A 20,684-nucleotide genomic window follows, 5' to 3' on the forward strand; every position below is an offset into this window, starting at 1 on the left:
TAGGGGTAGTTGACATCAGATTAGCCACCTGCTGGAACACGTGCCCCGATCTCCAGATGTGACGTCACCTGCTCCGCTTGCTTCTCAATTCGACAGTGAACGGAGCAGAACGAACCCAATCTGCTGATAATATCTTGGTGCCAGATGCCAGCCATGTTTTTCTTACGTTATACAGCTATGTTTATTGACCTTTCGCCAAAAATCATGTTGTGCAAGTACTGCTCCTTTGTAAGAGAACACACATATATGAATGAATAAAAAATATACTTTATTTACAGGGTGGCACAAAACATTTCACAGTTCACTAGCAAAAATCTTCTTCCGGAGGTAGTTAATCCACGTTTCCTTTGTTCCAAGGTCCATTGAATTCCATTCAAAACTAGGGATCTGTAATAGAGAACTAACATGTAACTGCGGGAAGTCATCTATGGAAATTGTCTCAGAGAAAATTATATATATATATATATATATATATATATATATATAGTGCCTTGCTAAAGTATTCGGCCCCCTGGAACTTTTCAACCTTTTCCCACATATCATGCTTCAAACATGATTTGAAGCATATGTGGGAAAAGGTTGAAAAGGGGCCTGAATACTTTCGCAAGGCACTATATATATATATATATATATATATATATATATATATATATATATATATATATATATATATATATATATATATATATATATATAAAAACACACAGACTGACATAGGAGAAGATACTATTATACAGACATGAGGAACCCATCATGATATAATATCCTAAAACACAACTCGAATTGTAACCAACCTGAACTACATAGTACCCCAGGATCTCCAAATGTCTCTTCTTCATGGCATTTAAGCCTTTAATCTTGGAAGAGTTTCTGCAAAATGCCACTGGATTAAGAAAGTCAATGGCAACTCTATAAAGATGAAAGAAATAATATGTTAGAGTCCAACAAACAAAATCAAGAGGAATTGAATTCTACTCAAATTTTTCCAAAAAAACATCCATTTGCCCAAACCGCTATTTTTCTGAACCGGAAAAAGCCATTCATTTGTAAAAAAAAAAAAATTATACTGATTTTACTGCTCATCTCTCTAGCTCCTCTGTTCCTCAATGGAGAAACCGCCCTTTTCTCCTCCTCGATTAAGATAGGAGATGACAGTTGGTGCTTTTAAAATTCTATGGAGGGGGGGAGAGGAGCTAGCGGAACACAGACATTCTGCTATATCAGTCTCCATAGAACTTTGTGAGCACTAACTGTCATCTCCTATCTCAGTAACGGGAAAATCTGTATTCACGGAAAACAGATTTTACTTGGAAGTTGAGAATTTTGAGAATGAACGATCAGTTCAGGAGGAGAAAGAAGCAGATTTCTATGATGAGACATATTACAAAGTTTCTTATTTGCATGTCTTCTATGGATTTATGTAAGAAAACTTAAAATGAAGGCTATTTTTTAAGAGAATGAGGCTGCGTCGTGATCTAGCACCACATGTCTACACACAGAATCACCGACCTCTGGGCTCCTTGAGGTAGAGACTTGTTATCACACATCTGACTGTCCTGGCCCCACTGGACTTCGGCCACATTGGCGGACAGCTTGTTCTCCTCTATGTAGGCGGTAGGCTTTTTATTTTTGCTCAGGATGCACTCGAAGTCTATAGAAAGCAAGCATCAAATGTTAGGAGAATCACAGTCCAACACCTTCCAAAAACCCTCCCTGGGTCCACTCAGCGAGCTCCTTGTGTGTGCAGTGCTCAGGTCACATCAACAGCCAATTAGTGTCATCAACTTGACCAGAGCCGCTGAGCTCACTTATGGTCAACATAATGGCAACAGCGGCAGAGGCTCAATGCTGGACCTGGGGAGGGTGAGCCAGGCGCACTTTGTTTGTTTTTAAAACAAACTACAATCAATTGGACACTTGTTTTCAAAAGCCGGAAAAACACTTTAAGGGTATGTGCACACATCCGGAAAGTATGCAGAAATTTCCTGAGAAAATCCTGAGGTTTTCCGCAGGAATTCTGCACGCGTTTTTATCGCGTATTTTGCGCGGATTTTTCGCTTTTTTTCCGGAGGTTCCCAATGTAATAATATAGTGGGAAATCCGCTTAAAATCTGCAAAATTAATGAACATGCTGCGTATTTTTCCGCATGCGTTTTTCGCGGAAAAATACGCAACATGTGCACAAAAATTGTGGAAACCATTATAAATGATGGAATGCATATGTATGCGTTTTTTAAGCGTTTTGGTTGCGAAAAAACGTGCAAAAAATCTGCGAATAATCTGGAACGTGTGCACACAGCTTAAAAGGGTTTTTAAAAGTTATCCCCTTTCTATAAAACAGGAGGCAAGTTACTGATCTCTTGGGGGTGTCTGACCGCACTCAGCCATTTCAAGCAGTCCGGTGAAGAATAAAAGGAGTGGGCGACCCCTGCTCAATTACGATTCTGTGCAGAATATTGATTGACTGTATAGACTTTTGTTTTAATTTTTTTTATGGCAACAACCGTATGAAGAACTAAACAAATAAAGGAACTGCGGGCTTTTAGACAACGATCACCAGTGGGTCCTCCGCTAAGAAACGTGATATAATATGAAGTAGATGTGTGTGGAAGTCATCCTGTGATATCATATACTAAAATGCAACTCAAACTGTCCCCACCCTGAATTACATCCCCCCAGGATCTCCCATTGCCTCATATGTCAGTGTTTTGCTTGTGGCTGTGTTGCTTTTATTTGCACAAAAGTTATTAAACAGTCACAATATTTGATGAATTTTGACATATCTTTAAATTATAACATTTCTTTCCAGAGCAGAGCGGCGTTTGTGATTTCTTAGTGCAGCAAAATATATATTTTTTTACATTTCACAATCTTACCTACTGTGTAATAATATGGAGTAGTCACAAACATCTTGGCATAATTAACTCCCCCAAAGAGATCTCCGAGAAATAAGTGGATTTGATGGTATATGGATCTCTTACTGTTACCTTCTGAGCAAAAAAAGAAAACAAACAAAAAACAACTTTTTAATATTCTAAGGATTATTCCTTATTGCATATCCATAAATCGCACAATATACTTTTGCAGTGGAGAATATTAAAGGGATTGTTCACTTTCAGAAAAGTGGACCCCAAACACTCTAAAATAACAAACAGAGCAGGTACATGTCCTCCCCGGTTTCAGTGCCGGTTCCCTCTCGCTGCTCCGGTCTCAGTTTGGGCTGCAGAGATGACGTTATGTCCGACAGCCCAAATCACCGCTGTAGTCAATCACTAAGGCTGGTTTCACACTTGCGTTTTGATCTGTAGCGTTTTAAAAAAAAACGCGTGTGGTGAAAAAACGCATGTAAACGTGGCAAAACACCACGTTTTTTAGACGCATGCGTTTTTGCATGCAGAAAAAAAAACGTGGTGTTTTGCGGCATTTACATGCGTTTTTTCCTGCGTTTGCGTTTTTTAAACGCAGGCTGAGAAGTGTGTGACAGCTGCCAATCATCAAAATCAAATAGAAAACCCACTAAAAACAGAAATAGCTAGGGTTAGGGTTAGGATCCCTAGGGTTAGGGTTAGGATCCCTAGGGTTAGGATCCCTAGGGTTACTAGGGATCCTAACCTAAGGGTTAGGATCCCTAGTAACCCTAGAATTAGGGTTTTCTTGTTTTTTCTTGTGTTTAGGGTTAGGGTTTTCTTGTTTTTTCTTGTGTTTTTCTATAAAAACGCATGCGTTGTTAACGCAAGCAAACGCATGTGCTTAAAAACGCATGCGTAGACAGCAATGCATTTTTTTGCCGCGAATAAACGCATGCGTTTTTTGCGGGAAAAAAACGCAGCTAGAAATTACTGCAGGTTGCATTTCTGCAAATGAACGCACGCGTCAAAAAACGCATGCGTTGCCGAAAACGCGTCAAAACGCACGCTAAAAAACGCATGCATTTTTTTAATGTTAAGTACAGAAAAAAAAACGCATGCGTTTTTTAGCGCTAAAACGCTGCAGATCAAAACGCAAGTGTGAAACCAGCCTAAGCTCAACGAGGTAGGCGGCAGAGCCTCTGTGCTCAGTGATTGGCTGCAGTGGTGCTGAGCACTGTCAACGCAACATCACTGTTAAAACACTGAGACCAGAGCCTCAGCTGGGAGCCGGCACTGGAATTTGAGCGCTGATTTTTTTTTTTTTATCATGTGTCACTCAATTTTTTTTTTTTTTCTTAAGCATACAAAAACAAACTAACAACTAAATGAATAAAACGAGCCCCGCACCTCTATGCTTCATCTGTCGACAGTATTCTTCATGAAACCATGGGACTTGGTATTCCGGGCACTCGAGACAAACCGCCCGATTTAATTGCATCAGGCGCATTCGTATCTTGGCACTTTTGTCAGGCAGAAAAGCTAAAAAATAATATAATTAGTGAAGAAAGAGAAAATCTACAACACACAGAAATCAAAAGCGTTCCCAACATGTGATACTGAGCCTGCGCCGTACATAGCGGGTGCCAGCGGCGTTACACAGCCAGCACCCGCCTGTAACACTATGACTGGCGCTAGCCTCGATTGCCCACTGTACCCCACCCCCCAAGAGACCATGGGGTGGCCATGGGTTATTAGTGCAGTGGGGGTCTATTAAAGGCTATTATTGTCATCAGATTAGTACTCCTGTAAAGTTTTAGGCATCATAGGAGACTGAGATTTTTACTTTGTACTACTATCCAGTTTTAAAATACAAAAAAATCCCAAAATAAAAATTACATTACATTATATATATATATATATATATATATATATATATAATTTTTTTTTTTCTTACATATGTGAACCCTTCTATATAAAAGGTTTTAAGTACCCCAAAATGGTGACAATCTTGTTTGACCTCCCAGAACCATGTATGACCTTGTCAACTGATCGTGCATCTTTATTTCAATGGAGTAAAGGATCAGGTTGGTTGATATCAAAGATCCTCATTTCCCAAACATTTGATAAAAAAAACAAGGCCTAATACATTGGTTCCAATAATGGAACAATGGGAAAAACAAAACAAAAAACTTCCAGATCTCAGAAAAAGTCACAAACTTAAAAATGTTCATGCACAAAAAGTTCTGATTTTCTTGTTGCCACTGAAATATAAAGAACCTAACCCCCACCATTGGTGAAAAAAAAGAAAAAGGAACTAAAACAAACAAGACAACTATAAACGTTCCAACTTGAAGAGTCACACTGCTGGGTTATTGTTTAAAAAAAAAAAACAACAACAATGGCAGAATTGCGTCTTTTTTTCACCATTTCACTGCTCTTGGAATTTTGTGTGTGCATTATACGGTTAACTGAATTCATTACAATTTGTCTTGTGCAAAAATAACAAATTAATATTGAAAATTGAAAGTAGAATGATAAAAAAAATAAACAGAAAATAAATAATAATTAAAAACAAAACAAAAAAAATTGCCCAGTTGTGTAAGGGTTAAATAAAAGCTTTATTAAATTTTATAGGGTATTAGGCTTTTTGTGCCGGGTCTCGCACCAGGATGGGTAATGCAGGTAAAGCTGCAAAGAAATATTCGATTTATATTAGCCGACCCTGATGACAGATGTTGGGGAAATGAGGATGGGGCATATTTGCAAAGTGATCCCTTACCCCATTAAAATAAAGATGCACGCTCAGAAGACACGAGCATACATGGTGCTGGGAGATCAGAGAAGACAAAGCCTCCCATATGTACGGCCAGCCTAAGTCCTAGGGGCAACATGAGCAATATAGAACCTAAATGGATAAAGGTGGAGCATTCGCTCACATGACACTTACTGTCCAGTTCGGAATCCAGTTTAGTTAGGAAACGAATATTGAAAATGGCTTTAATCAGATCTTCTGGGAAATACTGTGCAACAGCAAGAGTGAAGCCCACCAGAACCAAGAGATGAGGAGGGAAGGAGTCTGGAAGGTAAAATAACACAACCACTATCTTATACATTTTTTTTTTTTCATTCCTGATCTGATATTAGACGAAGCTGAAGTATTAAAGAGTTTTCATTTTTATTTCATAAATCAATAGCACTCATAAAAATAAGTCTTATCAGACAAATCGGCTTTTTTTTTCCTCTCCTCCTGGACTGATCTTTCACGCTCAGTTCATGAGTAAAATCTTCCATTACTGAGATAGGAGACAGCTGGTGCTCATAAAGTTCCATGGAGAAGTGTAACTGACGATTCAGAAGAACTTACAGCGGAAAGTCTGTGTCCGTCTCCACCTCCTCTCCATAGAATTTTATAAGCACCAACCTATCTCACAGTAATGGGAAAATCTGTCTATATAGAGAATGGAGATTGAAAGGAGGGGAAGTAGCACATTTCTCTCATAGAATATATTACAAAATCGCCAGTCACTCTTTAAGAATAAGGTATGTTAGCAGGAGGAGGAATCAGCCCGACCCCTCTGGGCAAATTCCATTCATTTTTACGGATCTGTTCACATCTGCACCGGCGGCTCGGCTACTGGTTACGGAGTCTTTAATGGAAAAGATACTGCTGTCAGAAACCAATGGGAAATGACAGCCGCCGCTGGGATCAGATGACACAGAGGTGAACGGAGCCTTATGGAATGTGTCTGTTTCCTAGGGCTTAAAATGCGTAAATGCGGCGATGTCACTCAGCTACAATACCTTCATTTTCTTTGTGAAAAAGGAAGAAATAGATTAGAAAATGGTAGAATTCTTGCGCAGAACATGTTTTTTTTTGTTTGTTTTTTTTTAAGGGGAAGCGGTGTAGAGCAATGACTGCTGTACGTGGCGGCCTGTATTCTGATGATAGGTTGGACAGCGGCAGGGAAAAGAAATAATCTGCAGCTCAGGATCATAATATGGGATGACGTAGCAACTTTATTCAAATTATTTTAGACAAGGTCCCAATCCATAAAGATAAGGAAATTATAACATTAGGGCTACATTTTTTAGATGAAAACGGGACAATTCTTTTTTTTTCTCTTTTCTTCACTTGCCCGTGTGACCACAGTCTATAATATGGGAAATTCATCACTGAAATTCTGATGTGATTATCTGCACAATAACCACAATGTACTAAAAATAATAAAAAAAAGTTGTGGGGTTTAGGTTTTCTAATCTGCAGCTTGTTAATGATAATGTGGAATTTTTTGCATATTTTCACTTTTTGCAACGCGGAGGCGGAAATCACAGTTAGAAAAATGTGTCTCTTTAATCTTCCAGGGCTGTGATTACTCCTGGGGTGAAGCGTGGCCAGATCTCCACTTATACTGAGAATACAATGAATACTTACTTAAATTAGCGAGAATATGCTGAATACACATTGTAAAGAATTCTTCTTCTCGCGGGGGATCATAGCCCAGATTGACAAAGGCAAATAAAACTCTGTTCAAGTCTGTGGGATGGATCTTAAAAAAACAAACAAAAAAATACATTATTAATCTGACAAATAGTCTTTACTAACACAGTGTGTACATGACATAGTCCAGTAAATGAGAGGGATTTCTGCAATCACAGCATTGATGATCTTTCCTAAGGATACCCCATCAGTGCAAATCACAGCTCAGAGGAGCACTACACCCATCAATCTGCTACTGCTGGGTCATCAGTGATAGCTAATGATAAAGTGATCGCAGAGAAAATGGTCTGTTTGCCATTAATGTGCTGGATCAGATTTTCATCCATTTTTAATCTGTAAGTCCGTTGTTTTTTTGCTTTTTCCTCCATTGTGGCATTTTATTTTCTTGTATTTTTTTTTCACAGACCAATAGACTTGCATCAGAGAATTTGATCCATGATTCAGATCAAAAGTGGCCATATCTCAGTTTGTTTTTTTGCAGGCACTGCAAAAAAACAAAACATACATGTAAACAGCCCCATAGACTATAATAGGTACATGATCTGTGAGAAACACTGAGAACATGTATGAAAAAAACCAGACGTCTGAGACCTAAGGGCGCAGTCAGACGACCATATAAATTGGACTGTGATTGGACCACAATGCAAAGACTGTCCAGCGGTTCTACCGACCTGAGCATGATGGCTGTACAGGAAAACATGAAGCGGTCACGCTCAGGTCGGGAGAGCCGCCGGCCAGTCTGTGCATTGTGGTCCGATCACAGTCCAATTTATTCGGTCATCTGATTGTGTCCTAAGAGTACAAGTATTGACTGGTAGAACAGTAACACCAAATCCTTCATTTAAAGGAATTGTCTCATCTATAGTGGCCAAAAGTGCTTGTAAAAACAATTTACTTCTTACTTTAAAATCCTCTCCGTTTGCAATAATGGAAGGAGTTTTAATTCTATAGTTTACTGCTCATTGTTTAGGTTACCAGCCACTCCTGCAGCTTGTCAGAAGTGTCCAGTTTCCCAGACAAGCAGCATGCACATCTGCCTCTGCAGGCCATCTGGACCTTAGGAGCGCACCACTGTCCCCTTACCCCATTGCAAGCGAAAAATCGGGAGGCAGGGGAGATGGGTGCTACCAAAGATACATGATGAGAGAATCCCTTTAAGGATTTCCTGGAGGAATAACAGAGGAACAACAATGAAAAGATGCCCCAGAATAATTATTACATGGGGGTACTATAGTGTAACACACAGGACTGGTGCTCTTTAAGCCGCCCCTAGACAGCTGTCAGGTGCACGCACTGAATAGACCTTTGGCCACCAGATGTTTAGTTTGGGCCAGTGACTGGCCTTCCAATCTGAACCCACGGGGCTTCTACCTTTGTGACATTCTCCATGGTGACTTCTGCGATCTTGTCCAGAACCGGAGGACACAGAGTATTACAGTAACTAATAACCAGCGCCAGAAACGGTGCGTTCCTCCAGGTGACCTGGTGCAGCAGGCGCTGGCAGGTGAGCAGGATGTCGTCTATCAGCATATTCTGCAGCCACTGCCCGTTCATCACGTACGTCAGCTCATTCAACAGATGATCAATGTCGTCCATATTCTTCACTCTCTCCAGTCCGTATCGGCTCACTTTATGGAGGAGTTTCTCATACATCCCGGATTTATTCTGCCTGGACAGCTGGGCGGGCTGTAACCACCGGATGACGCTGTTCGCGATGCTATTCAGGTCGCTGAGGTCACACTGGGGAATGACGTCGTCAATCTTTGTAAGGACGGCTTCATCCACTCTAGTAAGGGTCAGCAGCGACAGTGACCTGGTCATCATAACCACCATAGATGGGACATGAGACGTCTTCATAAAGCTACGGGAAGGGACATTTCAGGCACCAAAAACAAGTCACCATCTCAGAATCAAATCATTTATACATGTGACAAAGGGAACAAAAAGAAGCCACCAAAACCCTCAAAACACATTAATGTGGGCTTTATTTTTGTGGTTTCCCCAGGCAAAAGATAAAATAAAAGGTCCATAGAACAAAAATGTCACGTATTTATTAAAAACAAACAAAAAAAAAAACACTTTGTGATGAGTGTCACTCCAAAATTACTAATTAAAATAAGCCTTATAAAATAGTCCTTATACAACCCATATGTTTGTAGTAATAAACTATTATTGTTGAGCATATTTATGTTAAAATCCGGGTGTCCGTTGTTGGCACGGCCAAGATATTTTTTTGCCTCCTGTGTTGATTGACAGCGCTCGCTTGGGGAAAGCACACAATGTAGCAGCAGGAGCCAGCGCACGCGCTCACAGATCTCTCTCCTCTCTGCTGCGGCCATGCGATTTTCCTCCCTCTTCTTTCTTTAACGCTTCTTGCTCGCCACACTTCTGCATCTTTCCGTGGAGCGAGCAGCCACAGCAGAGGAGAGAGGTCAGTGAGCGCGGTCGGTGAGCGCGCACAGGCCTCTGCAGTTACACTGTGCGCATGCACGCTGGAGGACTCCCCAATGTCACCTTGACCAGTAGCGGACATACCATTGGTGCAACCAGTGCAGCCGCACAGGGGCCCGAGAGGTCCAGGGGCCACTGCTTTCCCCAAACCAGGTGGCATTGTGCATTATAAGGAGCTCTCCGGCTGCAGATGGTCCATATATTGTTCTTGCACAGGGGCCTCTGCTGTCTGTGTCCGCTCCTGGCCCTCACGGTATACCAGTCGTATGTTTGTATTCTTATTAGTGACCTTGTCTTACCCACATGGTAAACCCAGCGCCATTCTAATAGGGCCGTCCACATGTCCCTTTAACCCGATTACTCGCCACACATGCATGGAAATTGCACTTACGCAGTTAGACGTTTTTGTAGATCCGCAAACAGTTGATAGTTTTGGCAGGGCAGGCAAACCACGGCATCTGTGAGCTTACATAGATACAGGCGATGGTAATGATCCAGATTGTCCTGGATGGCGGAGCAGATCCTGAACAGAGAGAAAAACAAAAAGATCACACATCATCAAGCAACATAACGAGACTCCATCCACAGCCGTGCCACGTCCTCATCCAGAAGGGACGCTCCCACACAGTGTGCCGTGTGTGGCAGAACAAATTTCACCCCGACCACAAGCCCCACTGACGTACATATGGGTTTTTGTAACTTTGATGGCAAAAACGACACAACACACTGCGCCAGTGTCATCAATAAGTTAGGAAACGGCCGACAGAGTCTCTAATAAGTGGTGGACGCTCCTTGCTCCACTGTAAAGATGCTTCAAGAATGTGCACCATATAAAATGGTTCATAGGTTTGTAAAGGCCCCATATACCGTGAGGGTCGGCCAAGCGTTCATCTGGCCATCAGCTCGCTCTCACTCTATTCCCCCCATGGACATGAATGCTCAGTAGGGTGCTCATGCATTGAGGAGTGGAGAAATCCACCATCGGACTCATCGGTCTGTACATCAAAGGGATCAGGCAAAAAAAAAAATAAAACCTCTCAGTACTTATTTGCTAGGAGGAGAATACTAAGAGCCTGAAATGGCTGATTACAGGGAACAACAGCTTGCATCCATCTGAACAGTAAATGGAAATATGGCAGGATTCAGACATCCATATATTATGATCCAGGTATGGACCGAATTGGCCGAGGATCTCCTGGCCTCACACATGTATAGTTGGGTCAGCAGACCCTCGCTGGGGTGCAGCCCGTACCCGGACCGTGATAATATGGACAATATCAGATTGGACAGGAAGGATCCAGCTCCAAACCATTAACGGCTTAGAGAATCCACTTACTTCTGAATGAGGATTGGGTTCTTGCACTCGGCCTCCGCCATGGTCTCCAGCACGTACACCAGACTGATGTGATGGATCTTACCTGCCAGTATGACAAGGTCGTCTTCAAGCCTGGAGGGAACAAAGGAGCTCAAACCTTTACAAATCCAACATTTGGCAATTGTTTCCAGTACTGAATTCCTAGATTAGACTACAAAATAATCAGGAGCTTCCTCTAATTAGGGAATACGAGTTCTATTTGAGTATTATCATTGCATTATGGGATTTTTTCTGTTGGTTCAGGGCTGATACGTAGTATCTCTTTAAGGGGCCGATACATCACATCCCTTTAAGGGGCCCACTCACCTATTTCTTATCTCTTGAGAAGCCATCGGAAATAAGGCACAAAATATTTTTCCGAAATGATCCGCATTATTCCATAGGTTTGATATTTCGACCAGAGACAATTTTGCCATCACCTGAAACTCGTACTGCTTGAAAGCCATTTGCCGGTAGAGGCCGCTGACGATGCACATGGTGTCCGTGCTCATTTTATTCTTGTCCCGCACAAAAATCTGATTGCATTTATCCAAGAGGGGCTGGTAGTCATACTTCATAAGGCACAGAAACTGGACGACCCGGCGCACGCTGTGCACATCTATGTAGTTATCCCCCTCCATTAAGGATTCTGCCTTGCTGATCAGTTGGTGCTGCAACCGCTTAGAGGTGACCGGGAATGTCTTCATCATAAGGCTGGACAGGTATCTGGAAAAGGATTAAAAAGGATCATGAATGTGATCTATAGCACATATGAAGTGTGTGATATAGAGAGTGGCTTGCAAAATGAGTTAACTGAGAGTCCATCAGTGAGCTTATCCTGACACCCTACGCAGAAAGCAGCCAATCAGAGGTGTGGGCCGGGTTATACAGAGCTCAGTATTTAGAGCACTGCAAGATCTGCAGCAGAGAAAACAGGAACTTTATCAAAACTACAGCAAGCAGCCCAGTAAGTGACACATCGCTGGAATCAGAGTCTCTGCCCCTCCATCATACTGCACTCAGATGGGTCAAAATCAGACATAACCCACATTTTTTCCCGCAGAGTCCGATAAAAAGATTAAATAAATTTTGGACATGTGCACAGCCCTATTGAATATCATAGTTACGAGCGCTACAAGTGAAAACTACACATAGCACTCATCTGTGAAAATACGTCTTATGCACGAGCCCAAATAGCAAGTTAATCAAATTAATCTCCCTGCTCTAAGTATCAGCAGAGAGGTAACGCGGGATCGGCATTGGCTTCAGCAGGGAAGTTATACTTATTTTGTTATTTTACAGCATTTCCAGATTTGGCTTTTTAAAAAATAAAAAAAAAAAACAAAAAAAACAGTTAAGCACGTTAATTTTTTTCCCTTTTCAGCATTCTAGAATTTTTTTTTCATTGTTTTCATTCGCGTGTCACCACAGGTCAATATGGTCTTATTTTTGTAGACAAGTACTATTTTGCCTTACGCATTTATTAGTAATATTTTTAACATCAGACAGTAAATGGAAGTCTTAGGGTATGTGTCCACGGTCAGGTTTGCTTCAGGCTTTGGTCAGGATTTTATGCAGGTAAAATCCTGACCAAAAATGCACCTGAGGTCACTGGCAGGTCACCTGCGGTGTTCCTGCGTGTTTTGCTCATAGTAGCAACATGCTGCGTTCTGAAAAAACGCTCCGCATGTGCGTTTTCGCAGGAAAAACGCATGCGTTTTTTAATGCACAGTGGAGACGGGATTTCATTAAATCCCCTCCACTATGCTGGAACATCTGGACGCTGCGTTTTTGATGCTGCGGCTCAGCGCTGCGTCAAAAACGCAGCGTTTCCTGAACGTGGATACATACCCTTACATTTAAAAAATGATGTTTTATTTTTGTTATTTTTTTTTTTTTTATTTAGTGTGTGGGGTGATGACATTGAAGGATAGTTGCACCAGTCTCTGCCTATAGAAATCCATGGGTGAAAAAGAAATTAAAACAAATATACATATGCAAGATTCAGTAGAAAAATAACAACAAGGCTGGAATTTGGGGGCGTGTCCTATTAGAACACCAGAGGCAGAGCTGACGGAGCCAAGATGGCTGCTCCCATGAGCTGTATTTACCACGACTTTGGCGGAACTAAAATGACTGTTTAACAGTCCTATTGCTTCCAAAGGTAATTTATTGTATATTTAGTTATATGTGCTATCTCTCCGCTGTAAAATAACTTGATATGTTTGACAGTGATGCGTCCACTTTAAGGGGTCAATGGGGACCACTCCTCGTTAGCTTCTTAAAGGAAACCTGTCAGGTCACTCAGGACTCGCAAACTGCTGACATGATGATTTACTTGCCATAATCCAGCAATAAAATCATGCCCTTCCTGTAGCATAAAGTTATGCATATCCTCCACATTTGTATTGCCCTCATTCACTATCCGGATAGTTCTATGAAAACAACACCTCTGGTCAGAGATAACTCACATCCTGAGGAGGAGTTTTCCCCTTTGGAGTCGACCCATCACCAAACATATCAGGTTATACTACAATAGGGAAGTAGTAGATATAAGTAAATAGGAATAAATTACCTTTGGAAACATAAGGACTGTGAAGACAATTATTTCAGCTCTGAGAGAGCCACTGTGACCTGACAGGATCCCTTTAAATCACTTCCAGTAGTCTTAGATACTGGTGACCGCTTACCTAATATTTTGTATGTTCTCCAGGCCCGTGTTCAGGGCATTGGCTACCTTTCCCATTAACGGACTGCTGCCCAGATCTAGTTTTTCCAAACAAACTGAGAATTTCGACAACGTCTCCGGTTCAAACCTGAAACAGGTAAAAACATACAATCAATCATATAAATACAAAATAACAAACAATGCGCCATACAGTTATATAGGATAAAATCCAAAAGATTTCTTTATAAAAAAGTAATTTATTGATCTAACTTTTTAGGTTTCGTTTTTCCAGTCCGCAGTTGCAAAAGTGCAGGACTCCACTGTCCTGGCTGTGCATCTTGTCTCATGTTTACGATGCTACAATGAAATGCTATGACGTGTATACTAGTGGGAGAAGAGGGATACAATGCGGAAAACCTTTGGGCAACACACAGCATGACGAACCTCAAGAGCCAAAGAGCTAATGCTGGGCAACTAAATGGCAAAATGGCTGCTGGGATTGGTAATCAAACATTCCACCAGCCTTACTTTTCCAGTCTTCTCCAGCCTTCCATTAGCAGCTGCTGCACCAAAGAGTCGTGCGCTTCCACATTAAACCTTGAAATACAGAATACAACAATGGTAAACGAGATGCAACATAAGGACCGAGCAATGGAGCAAGTGGCTCGTACCTTATAACGGCATACAGCGTATTCACCAGGGTGGTGTCGCTCATAAAGTCAATTTTATTTTCTGCCAGGATCCGAAGAGCAATAAATTCCGGGTGATTTCGGACGGTTTCATGATTTGCGTTTGCACTCGGCTTCCCCTTCTGAAGCTCCCATAATGTATTGATGGCGCAACCCACATGATGTACTGTAAGCTTAGACTTATGGATGCCAACGAGTTGAAAAATCTGGAATTGGTTTGTGCTAGTCATCAACTGATCCAGGAGCGGATCCGAACTGATACTACGCATCTGAAAGAAGCGCAGAGAAAGAGGCAAAGCCCTCCTCCAGCAGAACATGTCTGGACTGTACGAAAGGCTTAGGACCTTAGAGAAATAAAAATATTCTATGTCTTTTCTTCCAACATCTTCTTAGAAAGTGGATATTCCTCTCTCCGGAGAAGATCTTGTTACTTCAAGATATGATAAGACACTTTGATTAAAGCCATCTGTAAAGGAAGAGATAAAAAAGGAATAATAATAATAGTGGACCCACAACTTATATGTAAGGCTGTGTTCTTTCCACATACAGATTATACAATCAGCATTTTAACATACTTATTATATGGTATTGGTATACAGGGGGTGCAGAAGTCGGTGTACAGTTTAAATAATAGTTGAATGTTATCAATTGTGCATGATTTTCTTAAACAAACCTCATTTTTTATAACTTCCCAAATAAAAATCAAGTCAATCTGGGTAAGGTCTGGTGACCCTTCTGGCCATGCAACCGGCAGGACAGCATCTACCTATCCACATAGTATAAAAATAATAATATGAATAGACATTTATGCCAGCATATGCACCCCTGTATATTAGAATATGAAGCTTAAAGTTATTTGTCCAGAGCATTTTTTAGCATCTGGTGATAAAAACAAACCTATTGAGGCATAAGGACATCAAAGAAGATCGCACCCTACCCTCCCTTTGAATGATCGGGTGGAGAACGTGTCAGACCCATTTCATCCATGTAATTACATGGTGAGTTTAAAGGGTGATTTCTAGTTTAGTAAATCGTCCCCTCTTCTAAAGATAAGGGTTGACTTACTGGCTGCTGGAGTCCCAACTTCTCATACCCCAAAAAAATCTCCAAAAAAGAACACTGGAGCTTATAAACCAAGCTTAGCACTCAGCTATTTCCAGCAGTCCCATACACAATGAATGGTGCGGAGGTTGAGCATGTGCACCTACCGCTCATTTCGAGATTGGACTATGCCAAGCCTCGTTCCCTTTATCAAGAGCCCCATCCTCAGGATCGCCAGGGATCCTAGAACCCCAAAGACCAGCATGCTATGGGAAGGAATAATGCAATATCTTTGGAATGTTTAAAGCCTTAAACTTACACTTCTGCCCAGTAAGAAGGAGAGTGATCTTTAGTATCATAATCAGCCCGCCTTATACAGTGGTGGTATATAACTAGGATATGTCACCTATGCCGATTGCCTGGAGGTGAAGTCACTGGGACCCCTACAGAATGCTAGGAAAGCACTGAGCCATTTTATTTATAGTAATCCTTGCTGGCTTTCTTCGGGTTACCATTAAAAGAAACCTGTCGCTTGATTTATGCTGCCCAAACAATAGGCAGCATTAATCAGAGCCTGGCTGCCTGATTACAGCCAGTGATATTTTTTTCAGAGATAATATACTTTAAAGATCCGGCCGTGGACCATAGCAATAGAGAAACCAAGTCCAGAAAGTCCAAGTGCCACAGCAGGTGATTGACGGGTCCCACGACTGCGAATCACCTGATGCAGTGCTGCAAAATACCAAGAAGAGTCAGACTAGTCTCACATCCAACTATGGTCCTCAGCTGAAGACCATGGCTCGGTCTGCCTATGGTGAAAGACCTGAAGAGAGAAAATACAAGAGGTGCTCCCTGTGTAACACTGTGGGCAACAGGTCAGGGCTAGTGATGAGCGAATATACTCGTTACTCGAGATTTCCCGAGCATGCTCGGGGGTCCTCCGAGTATTTTTTAGTGCTCGGAGATTTAGTTTTCCTCACCTCAGCTGAATGATTTACATCTGTTAGCCAGCATAAGTACATGTGGGGGTTGCCTGGTTGCTAGGGAATCCCCACATGTAATCAAGCTGGTTAAGAGATGTAAATCATTCAGCTGCGGCACGAAAAACTAAATCTCCGAGCACTAAAAAATACTCAGAGGACCCCTGAGCGTGCTCGAGAAATCTCGAGTAACCAGTATATTCGCTCATCACTAGTCAGGGCAAGTCAGAGGGTTGGTCGCTCATCTGAACAGGTTGTGTGCGGCACAACTATGTAAAGAGTTAGATATTATCCAATATCCGCCGTATGCAGACCAAATGGAAAGAGGACACAACAAGGAAAGGAAAGATCAGTGAGGTGGATCCCGGAACAGAGGATAAATAAAAATGTTTGCGTAGAACCTACTCCTCCCTTAAGCATACCTGAGGATTAACCTTAGTAGCAGCAGCACCCGGGATCCACTGCACTCCTCTCTACTTTAATGGTGAAAGATCTATAACATGAAACTGTCTTCCACAACCTCACCTTTGTATAGAGTTCGGCTGTTCTTCGCCCAGTATTAAGCCTCCTACACAGCTGTTTCTGTTTCAGTCAACGACTGTATTTTAACCTTCCTATGTAAATGATGATCATTCCCCCCGTTTTGTATAATGGTTTATACACCCGGCTATAATCCTACATCATCCATGACTTTGTGCGAGTGTACACAGAAGAATACGTTCTTTGATGCGATTTCGAAGGATGCCGAATCCTGATTTGATTTCCTTCTTTTTCATTCTCTTTGCATTTTGTTCATTTATAATAATAAAGTATCAACACTTCTATTTATTAAAGCATTCTAACTTTGCAGTATTTCTTTCACACACGTCTAAAACTCTTAAAAATCACAACTAAATTCTCCCAGCGATTCCTACTGGCCACCGACCGCGAGCGGTCTGACGAATCAGCAAAAGGCAAAGCGCTGGAAATTTAGCTCGCGGCGCCTACGTCTAATAACGCCATTTTTGAAGTCCTTATGACATTTAATTGTATTGAATTGTTATTGTTACTAATTATTATTATTATTATTATTATTGTTATTAATTATTGTTACCACAGGTCCTGGACCCCGTCCTCCACCCGTTACCACAGGTCCTGGACCCCGTCCTCCACCTGTCACCAGGGCATATGCGCTTGTTACTGGCCATGATTTGTCACAGTCACCCCCAGAATCTGTGTCACACCCCACAGTCTGATGACCCTGCAAGTCACTCTCTGTCTGGGTGTCAGCTCCACGTGTTTTATCCAGCAGACCACTATCAGTCGTATTGTGGTACACTTCAGGTGACGTCAGGTCAGTTAGTTGGACAGTCGCACCTTTCCCTCTGGTCAGGCCTGCCTTCTCAACATTACTAACTGACATCCACATTATATCCACAAACACTTCAGCCTTTTCCCACAGTGCTACCAAATCTTGTCCTATTACCATAGGATACGGCAAGATCGGGTCTACAACCACCTCATGGTATGTGGAAACCTCCGCTGCGACAATGTAGATAGTGGCTACCTGGAGATATTCAGTGTCGCCAGGTGACACAGAATCTCCTGGACGGGTTCCCAGCACAGACGCTTCTCTCCCCGGGTCTATCAACCCTTGCACACACTTTCCATCCAGCCAAAAAGGACACAGTCGTGACACCTCACTGATTGCCGCCCCTTTTTTGGCTCCGCCCCCTTTCTGGGCAAGTGCTCCGCTTTTTGATACCACCCCGGTTCGAGATTCAGCCCCCCTTCGGGATTCCACCCCTTTTTGGGCCATTACCCCTATTCGGGTTACCGCCCCTTTTTGGGTCTCCGCCCCCTTTTGGGCAACCATCCCCGTTTGGGCCACCGCTCACTATTAGGGATACTCCCCTCCCTGGGATACACCCCGTGGACTCCCCCACGGCACTCAGGCCCCAGTTCACACAGTACACCCCAATGTCTCTGGGCTTGTACTGGCCTTTTAAGAGTCTGCACAAAAAGAATTTTTTTTTTTTTTTTTCTCTATGTCACTTTCACCAGCTCCTGCTGGTACCGCCACAGCTCCCGCTGCAGTCACACACAACCGGCACCTCCAGGTGCTGCCAACCACAAGCCACTACAGCTCCGCCTGCTGTGGAACCTCTCGCTGCAACCACGGCTACTCTCCACACGGCTCTGCACGGCTCCACCGCTGCCGCTTGTCACCTTTGTGACCCCGCCGAGTCACAGCAGACGGTTGTCACTTTCGTAACCCCGCCGAGTTACCGCTAGACGCTTGTCACCTTCGTGGCTCTGCCACAGCAATTAACTCCACGTGTGCTAGCGGGATTGTTGCCAAAATTCTCCACCAATTGTAAGGTTTCTCTCACTGAGAGTGTTGGGGGACACTCACTTGGCCGCGATATTCAAGCACACGGGCACGGGTTTATAAAACAAAGCAGTCCATGCGGTTTATTAAGCCTCATAAACCGGGTTACGCACAGTTCATAACATGAAACACAACAGGCACCAACTGGTAATATTTACTTGCAGCTTCTAACACTTCAGTGTACGGCTTTGCCTCACGGACACTAACACGCTGGTCCTCCCTTAACCAGTTCCCAAGGGAGACCACATAGTTCATAGACTTCACAAGCACTACGGCCTGTACGATACCTGACGGGAGCTCCGGCTCCACCTGCTGACTCCTCGCCAGTCCACACCTCCGGGTAAGCTGCCTTACAGGGATCACCAACTTGCCTGGCCGGCACACACTAGTCAGTCCAGACCTCACCGAAGGACTCCAGCTTCCCCAGTTCCACTGTGCACGGCTCCGGGATCCGGTCCTCCTACTAGGACCTCCCACGCCAGCAGGTGCTTTCCAGGAAGCCTCCTCCCAGGCTTCCAACACAGGAACACACCGAGCCCTCAGGAACTCCCTCAGGGATTTTGCACTTGGACCCTTCAGGTCCAAACACTGGAACCACACAGGAACATGTGACCCACACTCTGGTCACGTTATGTACCTGTAACCACACCCACAGTAATGGATCACATGGACTGGTCACGTGATCCTGACATCACTGCAGGTCAATTCTCACGGCCTCAATACAACTCCGTGCAGATTCCGGGGAGACCATGCAGCGCCCCCTACCTGTTACAGGGGTTACTGCATCACATATATCACAGAGCTTACATACATAACTGGGAAAAAGACCTTGATACTGAATTTCAGGACTGGGAGGTAGATCAAATTTACAAAAATTCGCATGGCCCATCTAGTTGTATAAGAGTACAGGAAAATTCGTATAAAATAGTGTTGTGAATTTGGTTTTGGGCTCCCCCAGTGGTCACTGGTGGTACTGGACTTCTCTTCACTTTCTCTGTTCACCTGTTTCCTCCAGGATATGGGAGTTTCCTATTTAGCCTTGCTGCTCAGTCATTGCCTTGCCGGTCATCAATGTAACCAGAGCTTTCTGTTGCATGTTCCTGCTCCTAGTCTTCTGATCAGCTAAGTTGGACTTTTGTCCTGAGTATTATTTTGCATTTTTGTTCCAGTTCACAGTTATGGTATATTTCTGTAGCTGGAAGCTCTTGTGAGCTGAAATTACCACTCCAGTCTCATGAGTTGATACTTGAGTTTAAAGTAATTTCAGGATGGTTTTGTAAATAGGGTTTTCAGCTGACCGTGAAGTTCCCTTTCTTATTTTTCTACTATCTAGTAAGTGGACCTCGCTTTGCTGAACCTGCCTTCATACTACGTATGTCTTTTCCCTCTGAACTCACCGTCAATACATGTGGGGGGCTTCTGTCACCTTTTTGGGGAATTTCCACTAGAGGTAAGCCAGGCCTGTTTTTCCTCTGCCAGGGTTAGTTAGTCTTCCGGCTGGCGCTGGGCGTCTAGGGATATACGTAGGCACGCTACCCGGCCACTGTTAGTTGTGCGGTAGGTTTAGCTCACGGTCAGCTCTAGATTCCATCATCCAAGAGCTAGTCCTGATTTATGCTTTTCTGAAGTTCTCTTGCCATTGAGAACCATGACAGTATGACCGGCCATGTGTTAAAACTATTGGCAGAAGAAAGGAGAGAAAAAGAAGTCTGCAGATTTTTTTTTTTTTTTTCTGAGCTTGCTCAATAGTTGGCTCTTTAGCATTTCTGCTTAAATTGCAGCC

The 20,684-nt window shown here is 42.8% G+C and overlaps 1 protein-coding gene across 1 annotated transcript in view; it reads right to left on the reverse strand.

Moving 5' to 3' along the window:
• Positions 1-247: 247 nt before the first annotated feature.
• LOC143784319 (FAST kinase domain-containing protein 1, mitochondrial-like) overlaps positions 248-20,684 on the reverse strand; it is a 39,458-nt gene continuing 19,021 nt past the window's right edge. The window contains exons 2-15 of the mRNA XM_077272461.1: positions 14,492-14,975; positions 14,349-14,417; positions 13,843-13,968; positions 11,480-11,878; positions 11,135-11,245; positions 10,190-10,321; positions 8,719-9,208; positions 7,282-7,396; positions 5,797-5,925; positions 4,257-4,388; positions 2,877-2,990; positions 1,510-1,651; positions 795-909; positions 248-387 (exon numbers count right to left, since the gene is read on the reverse strand). Coding sequence (XP_077128576.1) covers positions 295-387; positions 795-909; positions 1,510-1,651; positions 2,877-2,990; positions 4,257-4,388; positions 5,797-5,925; positions 7,282-7,396; positions 8,719-9,208; positions 10,190-10,321; positions 11,135-11,245; positions 11,480-11,878; positions 13,843-13,968; positions 14,349-14,417; positions 14,492-14,826 — 2,502 coding nt within the window. The 5' untranslated portion in view covers positions 14,827-14,975 and the 3' untranslated portion in view covers positions 248-294. The remainder of the gene's footprint in view (positions 388-794; positions 910-1,509; positions 1,652-2,876; positions 2,991-4,256; positions 4,389-5,796; positions 5,926-7,281; positions 7,397-8,718; positions 9,209-10,189; positions 10,322-11,134; positions 11,246-11,479; positions 11,879-13,842; positions 13,969-14,348; positions 14,418-14,491; positions 14,976-20,684) is intronic.

Source organism: Ranitomeya variabilis, chromosome 7, assembly GCF_051348905.1.
Source record: "Ranitomeya variabilis isolate aRanVar5 chromosome 7, aRanVar5.hap1, whole genome shotgun sequence".
NCBI lineage: Eukaryota > Metazoa > Chordata > Amphibia > Anura > Dendrobatidae > Ranitomeya > Ranitomeya variabilis.